This window comes from Neopelma chrysocephalum, unplaced genomic scaffold, assembly GCF_003984885.1.
Source record: "Neopelma chrysocephalum unplaced genomic scaffold, ASM398488v2 Primary Assembly neopelma1_84, whole genome shotgun sequence".
Taxonomy (NCBI): domain Eukaryota; kingdom Metazoa; phylum Chordata; class Aves; order Passeriformes; family Pipridae; genus Neopelma; species Neopelma chrysocephalum.
Genome location: NW_020897746.1, coordinates 2,436,615 through 2,450,830, shown reverse-complemented (window position 1 = coordinate 2,450,830; position 14,216 = coordinate 2,436,615). Strand labels below are relative to the sequence as shown.

General features: G+C 47.5%; 1 protein-coding gene across 1 annotated transcript in view; it reads left to right on the top strand.

Moving 5' to 3' along the window:
* The window catches only part of LOC113971560 (protoheme IX farnesyltransferase, mitochondrial), a 107,624-nt gene extending 93,849 nt beyond the window's left edge, over window positions 1-13,775 (top strand). Inside the window, exon 7 of the mRNA XM_027691630.1 lies at window positions 11,454-13,775. Within this exon, the coding sequence (XP_027547431.1) occupies window positions 11,454-11,902 (449 nt within the window). The 3' untranslated portion in view covers window positions 11,903-13,775. The remainder of the gene's footprint in view (window positions 1-11,453) is intronic.
* The last annotated feature ends 441 nt before the right edge of the window (window positions 13,776-14,216 follow it).

Here is a 14,216-nt window from a genome sequence, read left to right as displayed (position 1 = left end):
TCCATACACAACGTGCAGACCTGAGTCCCTTCCCCAACCAGCCTGCCCACAGTTGCTGAACTCATTAATAATGTGTAATTAGTGTGGAGACTTAACCTAGTTTTAGGTAGAGGTGTGAAAATGCATTTGCACCTCGTTTAAAAAAGAAAAAAAAAAGATCATTTCACTGGATAACAAAGAGGAATGTGAAGGAAGGGAGGCAGGAAACTAATGAGAAGGAAGGTTCTCACCACTTAACTGGTGGTTTTTTGAGTTTACATTTTCCTGTGGATTTTCTCTCCTTGTAATCTTCTCACAGCAGCCACATTGTTGTACATGCTGCTGGTTGTAGCGAAAACAATATTTAAGTGTAGCCCTTTCATTACCCTCAGAGGGGGGAGCCAAGTGTGGCACCGTTGTGTGGTGCCCTTGGACAGCTGTGCCTGCTCCCTCCAGGAGTTCCACAACGTGGTGCTGCTGCGAGATCCTCGTGTCCTTTGGGAGAGCTGGAGGTGGCTCCAAGTTTTCAGTTCCAGAGATGACAAAGAAGTATCTCAGACTGGAACAGCCTTGTTTTAATTTGTCCTCATTTTATTTATAACTTTCTCGTTTCAAAGATTAATACCTTGGCAGTTTGTTGCACAAGAAACAAATATCACGGATAAAAATGTGGGACTCTCATATTTCCAGTGATGCAAATGCTGTAATTTAGAGAATCATCATGCAATCATAGAATGGTTTGGGTTGGAAGGGACCTTAAAGATCATCCAGTTCCACCCCCTGCCATGGGCAGGTACACCTTCCACTGTCCCAGGTTACTCCAAGCCCTGTCCAACCTGGCCTTGGACACTTCCAGGGATGGGGCAGCCACAGCTTCTCTGGGCAACCTGTGCCAGGGCCTCCCCACCCTCTGAGTCATTTCTTACACTGTAATCCTTGGCAGATCTCATGATGATTCCCAAGAATTCTTGCCTCCACTTCTGCCCCGATAGGGAACTTTAATTATATGCTCTTAAGCCTGATGGAACATCTCACCCCCAACCCTGGATTTTGTGCCAAAGTGACTTAGGGAAAACCTCCCATTTCAAACGTGAAAGATAAGGTTATCTCTGGGAAGATGTGGAATTCTTTGTTGTGGGTTTGGGGGGTTTGTGTTTTTTTTTAATGGCAGCTGTTTGAGACTGATGAAAGATCAGGAATGTTAACATTTCCTCGCTGGGGGAGCGAGTGCAGGTGAGACGGTCAGAGGTGCGTGATAAATGTAATTTATCACATGGATATCACTGCCACGGATCTGGGGTATTTATGCACAACTTAACTGCCAGCCTGTGATTTGCAGTAACACGTTTGCTTCCTTGAAAGCAGATTTCACTGCTCCTTCGTGGCCCTATTTGTTTCTGAAAAGATTTGTTTTTCTAGTAAATCGAGATACCCTCAAATTATTTTAGAAGGGAAGGACTAGCAGGAAAATAATGAAATTCACTTAAAGCTTTAAGTGATAGCATAGAGAGAGGAAGAGAGGTAAAACTTGGCAGTGTGTCCTGTGCTGGATCCTCCTCCTGACGGGATCCACACTTAGGAGAGCTCCTGGCTGTGCCACGATGCTGCTGAGCCTGTGCACAGGGATCGTAGGAAGGAACAGAGCTGTTTATTTTGCTGTGCAAGAGGCACAACATATACATGCTTTAAATTACTTCTTGTGTTGCTGGTCTTCCTCCCCAGACTAATGCTGCAGCTTCCTTGTTAGAGATGTTTGTTGTCTATTTAAACTTGATATTTCTAGTTATCAGGAAAAGTGAATTTGGGGTAAATGTCTCCAAGTGCCACCACCTGTATTTTGCCTTACACATTTTCACAGAATCATAGAACAGTTTGGGTTGGAAGGGACCTAAAAGATCATCCAGTTACAACCCCCTGCCATGGGCAGGGACACCTTCCACTCTCCCAGGTTACTCCAAGCCCCGTCCAACCTGGCCTTGGACACTTCCAGGGATCCAGGGACAGCCAGAGCTTCTCTGGGCAACCTGTGCCAGGGCCTCCCCACCCTCACAGGGAAGAATTTCTTTTGTATATCTAATCTAAATTCCCCTCTCTCAGTTTGAACCCATTACTCCTTGTCCTGTCATTCCAGTTCCTGATGATCAGTCCCTCTCCAGCTTTTTTGTAGCCCCTGCAGATTCTGAAAGGTGCTGTGAGGTCTCCACATAACTTTGTCTTCTCCAGGCTGAACATCCCCAACTCTCCCAGCCTGTCTCCATAGGGAAGGTGCTCCAGCCCCCTTAACAACTTTGTGGCCTCCTCTGGGCTTGCTCCAACAGTCCCATTTTATGTTGGGAGCACCAGAACTTTTGCACTCCTTCCACCAGCTGAAGGTGGATCCCGGCGGGATCCCGGCTGGCGAGCGGGGTTGGTGTCGGGGAGCGGAGCAATGCGGTGCCACCGAGTTCATCCAAACCACCCAGAGAGATGGGAGTGACAAGCAGGGCTCCTCAGCCTAATGTGCTTATCAGTTAAGGGGATTTATTCGGAGTAGGTGGCGGTGGCAGAGCAGATAAGAGCCCTGGGAGCTCACAGACACTGCAGAGCCGTGGTGGCCCAGGAGCCGTAGGTATTACTGCACCAAAGAATGTTTATCTCAAGAGACTGTTTAGTTTATCTCAGATGCTCCACTTCTGGTCTCGCTTTCCTGAAAGACATCTTGTACTGATTTTCATTCATTTTCAGAAATTTAAATAATTCCTCAGGCTATGGAATTTATAGACTCAGTATCAATTGTAATCATGTGGAGGCTGATTTTTAAATTGCCTTTACTTTGTAATTCAAATTGTGTTGTATGGTAGACATTAATTATGTCAGCCAACATCTATTTACAGAAGGGGATTTAAAAACGGGCAGTTCTTATCAGCTAGTGACATTTGGCAGATGGATGGTTTCAGTAACAAAAAAAAGAGAATAGGGGAAAGGGGGGGGCTGTACCCAACCTGTCAATGGCTGGAGTCTCTCATACCTTCCCTGGTGGAGCACTTGTCTGCCAGGAGGAGGGAGACCAAAACAACAGCTTAATTGCATGCAAAATAAGCTTTGAGATCTTTGTGTCCCTTCTAGTTAAACACTTGGAGCTTTCAAAGCCCCTTGATGTGGGAGCAGGTCTGGGAGCGGGGCGGCTCCAGCATCCTGCCGCCAGAGCAGAGGAGGCTCCAGCTATAAACTCCCTCTAGTAAACTCAGCTTTTCAGGGTTTCACTTCTGAGATGAAAGACAGCAGAATTTGTGGTCTGTTCCAGAGGAAACAGAGATACTCATGTCACTGACATATGAGAATTGGAGCTGGGGGCCCAGGAGTGTGCTTTGTGGGGGTAAAAACTGTAAAAAATGAGGCAGAGGGACAATACTAGTGAGCAGCTGGTCTGAATTTAGGACAAAAGCCAGTGGGCTATTTTTTTCCTCCTTTCCATCTTCACCGGAGACAAAAGAAGTGGCAGTTCCGCCGCTGGGGCACCTGGGGACCGACCCCACGAATTCACATGCAACGTGCCCCTACCCCGTTCTCTACCCCGTGCGTGGCTGATGGGGCACGGGGAGGAGCTGGGCTGTGTGACAGCCCCTGAGCCCCGGGTGTGTGACACAGCACCCACAGGGAAATCAGGGCAGGGGGGCTGCAGGAGGGAGTCCCACGCTCAGGCTCGTGGGAGCCCTGGTGCAGCCTGGAGGAGGTGGCTGACGAGGAGCCCCTGTGTGGCTCTGCAGGTTTGGAGTCCTCAGCTGAGTCTGGTCCTTTGGCAAAAACTTCCTGAACATATTTTTGCACAAGACTGTATTTTCATCTTACCCAACAGGCTCTTTTTTTATGGCATCTGTTGCTGGGGTGAGCTGAGGTACAGTGCTGTTGTTTTTCTCAGCCTTGCCTGTGTAATGAAAGGTGTTTCCCTGCGAGGCTTTTGGCTGCGATAACCTGCTGTGTGTCACACAAGGAGTGTGAATGCCCGTGTGTATCCATGTGCACACAGCTTTTCTCTGCCTACCAGCTCCCCCAAACAAGCCTTTACCTGAAGACATCTGGCTCCCTCCTGTTAAAGGCAGTGGCCAGGAACACTCCCTTGAGGTGTAAAACCTCGCAGCCAACTTCATTTCCTATTCCTGGTGGACACTGAGGATCATCCCTTTGTTTTGCAGACAAGCCAAACACACGGCCAACATCCCCTTCCCTTTCTGTGCTGCCACAGAGGAGTCTATCACAGCCTGAGACGCTCCTGTTCCACAGGCCTTTTGTGCCATCCTTCAAAAGGAACAGCTATTGAAACCCATGACCATGAAGCTTTTGAGTTTTCCAGTGTTTTCCTCCTCGCCCTCCGTTTCCATGACCGTGTAACCTTGAAGGGGCACAATGTGGGCCGGGCTGCTCATCCCGTGCTGACATTGGGACCATTGTCCCAGCCCAGGGACCTTGTGTGGGGCTTTAGAAGTGATACTTTGCCTTTTTCCCTCTCAAGGCTGCTTCACCACTCCCACGGCATCCAACACAAGCCGGAGCATCTGCTTTTGTCTCCCAGTGGAAGCAGAAGTGCCGGTTGTTGTCCTACTGTAGTGCTAATGAGGGCAAAGCAGGGGGGAATTGCATCAGTTTGGTTAAGGTTAGTGACTGGATAATTCCCAAAGGTCTTTGTGTTTGAGAAGGCTTCATAATCACAAATTAGGATGTAAATTTTGAGGAGCTAATCCCTTTCCTACTTCTAAAGACAGTGGGCAGAATTAAATAGCTGGTAACAGTTTTCCTCAGGAGTGATTGTATCTTGACCACTTGTAACTGGAGGCCAGTTGATTTAACCCAGCAGTCATTTTCCATCACTAGAGCAAGCTGAAGCACAGGCAGCAATGATTGCACCTTCCAGCTCTCCTTCACAAACAGAAAATGCCACCAAGACCTGAACAAACCAGTCCTTATGGATCAGGACACTACAGTGTGTTCTGGCCATGACTCTCCAAACCACTCAATCTTTGTACCAGCTCCCCCAAACAAGCCTTTACTGTTACACTGAACCTGCAGTGGGTAACAAGGCTTTGACAAGACTTCAAAGTCTTTCTTTACCCCTATAACTGCTGCATAGTTAGAAATCTCCAGAGAGGACTACTGTGTTAGACTAGTGAACAAGAACAAAAGAAAGGATAGCAAATAAAAGTTTGGGGAATGTATCCAGTACATTTCCTGTGAGTGTAGCATCCTGTAAAACTCATGCAGGACTGCAGTGAGGAGTTTTGGACTGGTTGTGTTAAATTTCCTGCAGAAAAGGTGAAAAATGCAGCCTGAGACAGCGCGGGTGCTCGAGAGCAGGTGGATACAGCTGGGCCAAGTCAAGTCTCTGAGCTCTAATCTACCTTGTCTGGATTAAAGAGGAGTAATTTGTTCAACATCTTCTGAGGGAGGAGAGCCAGTTGTGCGCTATCAAGTAAAACGGTGTGTGGTTGTTTCCTGCCTACGATCCATTAAGAGGCTGAGCTTACACTGCCAAAGCCTTCCCCTCCTGACAGCAGCCAAACTCGGACCCGTTTCCTAGAGACAAAAGGCCGGTGCTTCCCTCTCATAAGTCAGAGCTACCGAGGTCTGGAAATAATTTTAGAATTCCTTCACATTATTCGAGGCTGAAGAATTACTAAAATTGTGCTTTAAGCAAAACAGCATTCTTAGGTTGCCAAGGCAGTAAACACCAGCTTTGGGAAATGCAGTAAGATTTCAACATCTGTTTTGGAGCTGATATTTAACTATTCCATGTTTATTTTAATGCCTGGTTGGCCACTTCCCAGCCATACATATGCAGCACCAAAGCAAGAAGACAGAAGGAGCGAGTCTGTTCTTGAACTGGTGCTACAGGTTAGCTCCTCCTTCCTCATTTTTTTTGTTTTATTGATTACCTGGATAGGTTTTTGTCCTGTCTGAAGCTTGACCGTGATATGAGAGGTTTACAGAACACTGTGCAGAAGGAAGGCACCGTGTGTTGTCTACGGAACAATGAGAAGGATCAGACGAGAGCACAAGTTGTTCCTCTGTTTTCAGGAGCACAGTGTTGATACAGCAGTCCCTGTAGATAACCTTGGACATGTTTGCCTTGACTTGTGTGGGCAGGCCCACGTTCACCTGCCTGCCCAGGCTGGTCAGACTCCAGCTGGCCACACTCCAGGGGCTGGAGCTCCCACCAACACACACTGTGCTCCAACCTGTGCCCTCCTGTAGCTCAAGTCCTTCTCTGCCCTTGAGGAACTTGTCTTCACACATTTTTTGGAGAGCTTCAGTTGGACCATCCCCAACTGTCGTGCCCCGTTTAAGGCAGACAGCTGAAATAGTTCCTGTGTGAGTGGAGCCATCACTGCCCTGTGTGCCAACTGAGCAAGGTACAAAGCTCTTTGATGATGAAAGGTGTTGCCAGCATGAAAGAGGCACATTTCAAATCATTGCTTAAGAGAGTGGCATCCTCAGCACGAGACAGTCAAGCAGGATCCAAATATTGTTCCTGCCCTTTAGTGGGTGAGAAAGTAGGTTTGCAGGCCTCAGGTTGCTCTGTTTGCTCAGGACAAGTTCTGTTGGCACTGATGGCTCAGCAGCTGCCTGTGCCCACTGTTTCCTGAGTAGATGTATGGACTTGAACAAACTCTGTGTCCTTTACAGGGGAAATCTGGGGGACTGGCAGTAGGGTCTGGATCTTTTCATCCCGTTGTCAGTGATGTTGGTGTGAGCCCAGGATGGGCAGGACAAGGAGCTGTTGGTACCTGATTGCTCTGCTCTCCTCTCCAGGTGTTGACCAGTGGTCAGAGTTCATGACCTGCAAGGGTTTACACCCTGAAAACCATCAATCTCCTGCTCTTAGACGCTCTTCCTACCCAAGGACTTAGTCTGGCCTAGGCTAAGGACTGGGCTCAGGCACTGACAGTGCCCCCTCACCTGAGATTTGGACCATCCAGCAAATGAGATCATCATGAATTTCTCTAAAAGGAATAAACCATGAAATTTTAATCAAAATTTAGAGGTACCACATGTCCTTCTTGACACCGTGAAGAGCAGAATCTCAGAGGGAGATGCTTCTTGCTCTTGTAATTCTGAAAATTAGACTGTCAGCTGCTGTGCTTTGCAAACCCAGAGTCATAACAGTTGTTTTTGGAATTCTCATCTCACAATTATTTCCAAGCCTTTCCCAAATTTATTGAGCCTTAAAACATCTTGCCAAGCAGTTTCCAAATGACTATGGAATTTAATGTCTTGTTTGTTTTAGGGAAAGTGCAATTTATAAAGTTTCAGTATTTCGCTAGATAAAAATATATTTACAGAAAGAAAGAACCGTTTTCTACCTCCTTCTACACCAGTTGACATTTTGGCTTTATCTTAGATATTAAAATAAAATAAAAATCTCAGCTTGTTCTTGTTTATTAAAAAGAAGGTCTATTACTATTTAAATACTTCAAAAAAGAACTTAAGAAAGGAAATAATAGCTTAACCTTAAAATTCATGAGGAACAGTAAACCCTGTTATTTATCTTTAGCTCTGGGGGTGCTTTAGGACCTACCTGGTTCTCTTCAATCCTGGAACTTTTGAAATGACTTAAGCCAGGGCAAAGTGATTAAAGAATAGGAACTCAAGAAGAAAACATTTTAGACCTATTTTGCACGCAAGAGTGAAAAAATTCTGGAGACCTGGGTCCTGTTTGCCTTAACAGATTTCATTTATTTCCAAAATCAAACAGGACTCATCTGCCAAGTTACCAGGATTTGTAAGTGTCTGCTGCATCTGTCCCAGGTTCTTACACTTGGAAAGGTGAAGAATTGGTCATAAATGGGCTCAGTTGCACCAATTAAGAATTTGGCCTAAAAGGCCAAGGAGTTTGTGATGTCCACGAGCCAAGTACTTGTGATCCTGCAGTTCATGAACTCCTGTGGAAAAGCTGAGAGATCTGAGTTCCTGTCAGTCTGCCTGTGCTCAGGGTTCCCTGTGGAGGGGCCTGAGCTGATGGCTGTCCCCTGGCTGTCCCCTGGCTGTCCCCTGGGTGCCCAGGGTGTCCCAGGGTGTCCCTGGGTATCAGTTATCTCCCACTGCCCAGGCAATGTCTCTGTTCCGACATCCAGCTTTGCTGTTGCGAACCCTGCACCAGCTCCACGTGTTCCTGTTGGGAACGACCTTGCCTGGTGTTCCCTTAATTATAAACTCCATGGGGAAAAGGGAGATTTGCAGTTATTAAGCTGAGTTCCCAAACTATTGGGAACTACACAGAGGCCGCAGAGTAGACTCAGCTCTGTTTTGAACCAGGTTGGTCTCCAGAGCTCGTCTCGCTGTAATATTGCTTAAAAACACAGCTGACATAATTATGACATAGTTAACATTCATCTAGTAATTAATGAGCATTACAGTGTCTGCTCTGAGCTTGACAGGGTTCCTACTGTGAGCTCATTTGATGGTGGATTGTACTGTACCGTGTGCTGTGCTTTGCCAGTCATCAGTCTTACGTGACACTTAAAAATCTCTGACAACCCGACAATCTCCGCCTGGGCCGAGGAAATTACAGGATGTCCCAGCACATGGGAACTGAACAAAAAGATCGGTCAGTTAAAATCCTCATAATGGCCTATTAAATTGTTTTACTGTTCAGCTTCTCTGTAAAATATCAATTATCTCAATGGTTGTAATGTAATCAAAGTAATTAAATTCCAAAGGCTTGCATGTAAAAACCAGAGCTTTGTAAATGGGAATCCAGCCTCGAGTAGTTTAGTTGGTCTGTTTGTGTTTAAAAGTTTCTCCAGATGACTTTTTTTTTTTTTTTCTTTTAATGGTGTGTTACAGTTAGGGAACTGTTAAAGGGGTTTGTGTGCTTGAGGTTTAGGGTGTGTTTTGAGCTTGGCTGCACACAACATTTGAACAATTGAATAAGCAAAGCCTGTGTTAGAGCCCAAACGCAGGGACGCGGCACATGCCGGATGAAAAGCCGGCTGGTCCGGAGCCGTGGGAAGCAGGGACAGCCTCAGCTCCAAGTCCTGGGCCTGGCTCCATCTGCTTCAGCGTCCTCAGCTGATGGATAATTGCAGCTTACCTCTCCCTAAGTTCTGAACAACGTCTCTGGAGCGCTTCAGATGTGGAACTTGAAAAATATTCCCCTCGTAGGTTTATCACGTTCAGGATCTCGCCTCCGGTAACATGTTTTACAAGAGGTAGGAAAGAGCTAAAGAATGACTTATGACAGGAACATTTTCCCTGTTGTTTCTCCTGGGGTAGGGAGAGCTGCTCCTTCAGTAAGTTTTATTTTGGTTTGTTTCAGTAGAGCTTCTCCCTTGGATTTCATCAGAACTGAATCAAGTACTATTTTGTCAGGGCCAAAATTACTTTGCTTGCCACAACCTTCTGAAATTATTGGTAATTTTGGGGTACACCATTTTCAACTGTCCTAACAATTGATGGGTTCCAATTTATAGAAGGTGCTAAACATCCACACCTGGAAAGTTGACTTTAGTAGGATTGAATAGCTGGATTTGCAGCGTTTTGGGCCATAGTCCAGGAAATGAAGTGACCTAATAGCCACCTTCCAGTACCTAAGGGGGCCTAAAAAAAGATGGAAAAAGACTATTTACAAGAGCCTGGAGTGACAGGAAAGGGAGGAATGGCTTCAAACTGCCAGATGGCAGAGTTAGATGGGATATTAAGAAGAAATCCTTCCCTGTGAGGGTGGGGAGGCCCTTGGCACAGGTTGCCCAGAGAAGCTGTGGCTGCTCCATCCCTGGAATTGTCCAAGGTCAGGTTGGATGGGGCTTGGAGCAACCTGGGCTAGTGGAAGGTGTCCCTACCTGTGGCAGGGGGTGGAGTGAGATGATCTTTGGGTCTTCCAACACAAACCATTCTGTGATTCTGTGACATCCCCTGTAATTCATGGCAGACAGTGTTCTGAAAGCAGCACCCCCAAGGTATGTGTGTCCATCTCTGTGCTTCGTGTAATCAACTTCCAGAGGCACAGACTCACCTCAAAGAGTATTTGTAACTCATTTAAAAAGCAGTGAGATGGGTCTTTTATACCACTACTGGATTTATAAGCCAGTGGAAGCCTGCATGAAATCTAATGAAGCATTCCCTCACTGGTGATAAGATTTAGGGGAAAAAAAGGCTTTTTTGCAAACTGAGATTATTAATATTTGCAAAGCAGCACCAGGATAAGTTGGGCTGTTTGAGACAAGAACTAGGCATGCACAGCCCCAAGGAGCAGATGGAGAGGAGATGTGAACCATGAAGCTGTTCAGAGGACACAGTGACTTGTTCTTTGTTGGAGCCCAGGCAGCCACTGGAGAAGAAATGAGTGTCTGGGGAAGAATTGAAATGTATTAACCTGTGTGCAGAGAAGTGTTGCTGTTTCTGTTTCTCTCAAATCACTAAGAAAATGCTGCACTCGTGGCTCCAGTTGAGAAGTAGTTTCCATAGAGAAAGAGCTCATGGAGGCAGGGAGATGCAAAGAAAGTGTTAATGCCAGAGCAGAGGGTTTGGGAGCTAGGGAAACAAAAGGAAAATCCAGGAATGCTCATAATGTGCAACAGCCTTGGGGGATTTTTTGTGTCTTCAGACAAAATTAGTGAAGGGAGTTTAGTCTGAGGGCCTCCTGGAAGCTCTCTGAAATCAGCACATAAGCTGCTCCTGCCTCAGTAAGCCCTGTGCTGTGTCCCAGGGAGAGCTGTGGAAATGTGGTGCTTCCACAGCTCCTTTTTAATTGGAAAAGTAGTTAATTGGTGTGAACAGAGTTACTTGATCAAACTGCTTAAAAGTTTCTGCAGTTGGTTTGAAGGAGTAAGAAGTGCTTCGTCTCCTGCCGCCTCATTAGCAGCTTCTGCCAGTTCTGCCACCCACCCAGGTCTGTGATGGAGTTTCTCCCACACCAGGAGCAGTTCCCTCCCTGCCACAGTGGGCAGGCAGAGAGCTCAGCCATGTTCCAGGCTCCCAGGGTGCTGGTGTGTCCCCAGGTCTCGGGAGGAGCAGCTAATCCTCCTCTTGTGGTGTCACTGAGCAGCACTCCCTGTGTCTGTTTGAGGTGACACTGCTCTGCCCACTGGCTCTTTTCTTCTCTGGATGCACCAACTCAGGAACCCAGGAGTAGAATCAAGAGGCTTCCAAGAAAACAGCCTCTTGCCCAACTTTGCTTCATTCCCAGCAATTCCCTCGGGTAGAGACTGAGTTGGTGCAGAAACCAATTAGCGATGGTTCGTTAGGGGGAAGTGACTTGCTGAAATGCTTTGCAAATTAAGTGCTCCAAACCCAGACAATCCACCATGCACAACCCTGTGTGAATGCCATTAAAACCAGAGGTTCCTTATCTCATGGAGCTGCCCTGAGCAGTGCCACAGCTGCCACAGGTGCCACGTGTGTGTAGTGCTGGCAGCAGACAGCCCATGGCAGCCGGGTTCTGTGTGTGCCACTTCTTGCAGGGACCTTCTAACTCTTATGTCCTTCTCTCTGCCCCATCACAGGTGCTTTGCTGTTAGGAGGGATCCTTTACTCCTGGCAGTTCCCTCACTTCAACGCCCTGAGCTGGGGCCTGCGGGAGGATTACTCCAGAGGAGGATACTGCATGATGTCTGTCACCCACCCGGGGCTGTGCAGGAGGGTGGCTCTGCGCCACTGCTTGGCCTTAATCGGACTCTCGGCGGTGGCTCCTGTCCTCGACATCACCACGTGGACTTTCCCCATCATTTCACTCCCCATCAACCTCTACATCTCCTACCTCGGCTTTCAGTTCTACAGGGATGCAGATCGCAGCAGCTCCAGGAAACTCTTCTTCTGCAGCCTGTGGCACCTGCCCATGCTGCTGCTGGTCATGTTCACCTGCAAGAAATCGGCCCTGGAGAAGGAAGACAAAGGCGACCTGCTGGGAAAGGGGGAAAGTCATGGGAGGGCTATGGAAATTAGATTGCCTTAAATGTCGATTGTATGTTGTCCTCGTGACACATCAGGTAGTTTATTTTTAGTAATTACAGCGGGGAATCCTGTGGGAATCTGTTTGAGGAAGAATCGTTCGTGCCTAGCGACCACTTCATGCGATAATTTTCTATTTTCCTTTGCGAGGGAGTATCCAGGAGAGCTCAAAGCACTCAGGGGCCTCAGGCCCCTTCACTCATCCCGGACTAGGATTTTGCCTATGGCAGAAGCACATCACTTTGGGGTGGCCTTCTGAAGTCCCTATGAGCCATGGTCTCTGTCCTCGTGGGTGGTGGGGTTAGTTAATGAGTCACACACGCACATGTTCCCCCGCCAGCACTGGCAGCCTTGGCAAAGCCGTCAGGGAGCGACCCAGGAATGATTTCTCAATCTGCTCCCCAAGCACCCTTTCCTTTAATTTAAGCTTTGAGGCACACGGTGGGTTGGGTTCTTGTCTCAATCCCCGCCATCCCTGCGCTGGTGTCACACCAAACCAAACTTTAGGGGGCTTTTTCCAGTCAGTTGCTTTTCCCGAGGTTCCCCTTCACCCCAGTAGATTTTTGGCTTGCATTCAGCTGGCACAGTGCTAAAGGAGTGAGGAAAACTGCCTTTTAGCACCCCACACACCAGCATTTGAACACCCTCCAGGTGAAAGCTCTCCTGTAGCACATCCCTTGGACACACTGAGCCATTCTGCTGTACTTCCATCACAGGGAACTTCTGGGTCCCATGTGGTTTTACATCATCAGAGTTTGAGCCCTGGGTGTCAGATCTTCAGCTGGTAAAAATCACCATTACTGTTCATGGCAGTGAGGCTGTGAAAGGTGGAGGAGGTGGGAAGCAGATCCCAGAGTCAGGTGGTTGTAAGGATTTTCCATGCTCGTGTGTCTTGTGCCAGCCCGTTCGGTCTCGGCGTCCTCTCATGAGCCCTGGATTGGCATCAAGAGTTTGAGCTCTATTTAATGTCACACTGTGGTGGCTCAGAGAAAGGCTTCACTTTGAGGGTAATTAATAGGTAAGGAAACACATTTACAGAAACAAGGTTGCGGATTTAGCCTAATACTGTAATGTTCACTTGCTGATGCAGCCTGTGTCTCTCCAAAGCAATTACTGTGGATGGTCTCACGAGGAAAGTGCATTATCTCTGTTATCTGATACACTGAAGAACATTTCTGGCCACAGTGCTTGTGTTCCTGCTGCAGGGCTGTGGCTCACCCTCAGCCTGCCTGGGGCTGGCTGTGACCTGCTGGGATGCTCCCAGACACAGCAGCACCCAGGGCAGACAGAGACGGGGATAGTTTATTGTGGTAGTCGGTGCCTGTTACGACTTGATGTGTTCCCATGCCAAGATTTCTTTCCCATGTGGAAAGGGATTGGGCAGCAGGTTTGAGCATCAATCCAAAGATACAGCAACACCTGAAATGGGAGACACTGTCTCGAACCTGATCCCCAGTAGAATCCTTTGGGAAACATCACAAATCTGCCACCACGGGTGTCTCACACTGACACAGAACCTTCCCTGGCTGCTCTCGGGATCCAGGCCTGACTCCTGGTCTGGGTTACGCTGGTGTAAATCAGGAGTGACACGGTTTAACCCCTGCTGTGCTGGCAGAGGTGCTCTCAGGAGCAGGGCCACCTGGTTTATATGGCTCTTAAATAATTGGCTGCAGGGTTTGGTGACTCTGGAGTGATTGCAGATGACGGGCTGGAGTCCCCTCTCACTGTCTGACGGGCTCTGTTGTGCTCAGGTTACTGTGGGCAGCACTTCGTGGAACTGTCTGGAAAATGTGCAACTCCTGAATTTGTTTTAAAAATGCATCCAGTCTTCTCTGCAATAAAGTACAGACTGTACAAAAAGAGATGAACACTCCAAATCTGTTTTATAGTGTTCACTTATGATTGGAACTGTGGTCCAGTTCAGTCAATTGCAAAGGTATTTGGTAGTTCTGTGGCACTTCTCACAGCAGCATGTTCTTGATCACTGCAAGAGCTTGTGAAATACTGATTTATTGTGCAAGCAGCGACTGAAACTAAGTTGCATGTGAGTGGAAAGGGTTTGTACGAAACCAAAGAATTTGGTCAACCTTAAGCTGACAGAGGAACCTGAAAAGAGCAAATGGCCTACAAGAAAATTCACAGATTTTGCTCCCAGAGGCAGAAAGTGGTGCTGAAGCAGGAAGGTTGTGGTTTTCTCCTGAGTCATTCCAGAGCCAGGCTTCAGATGGCCTGCAAGTCCCGGGTGCTGTCCTGAGGAATTCCATTCTGATTAAAGGTCCAAGGACATGCCTGTGGTTGAGCTTGTAAGAACAGTCATC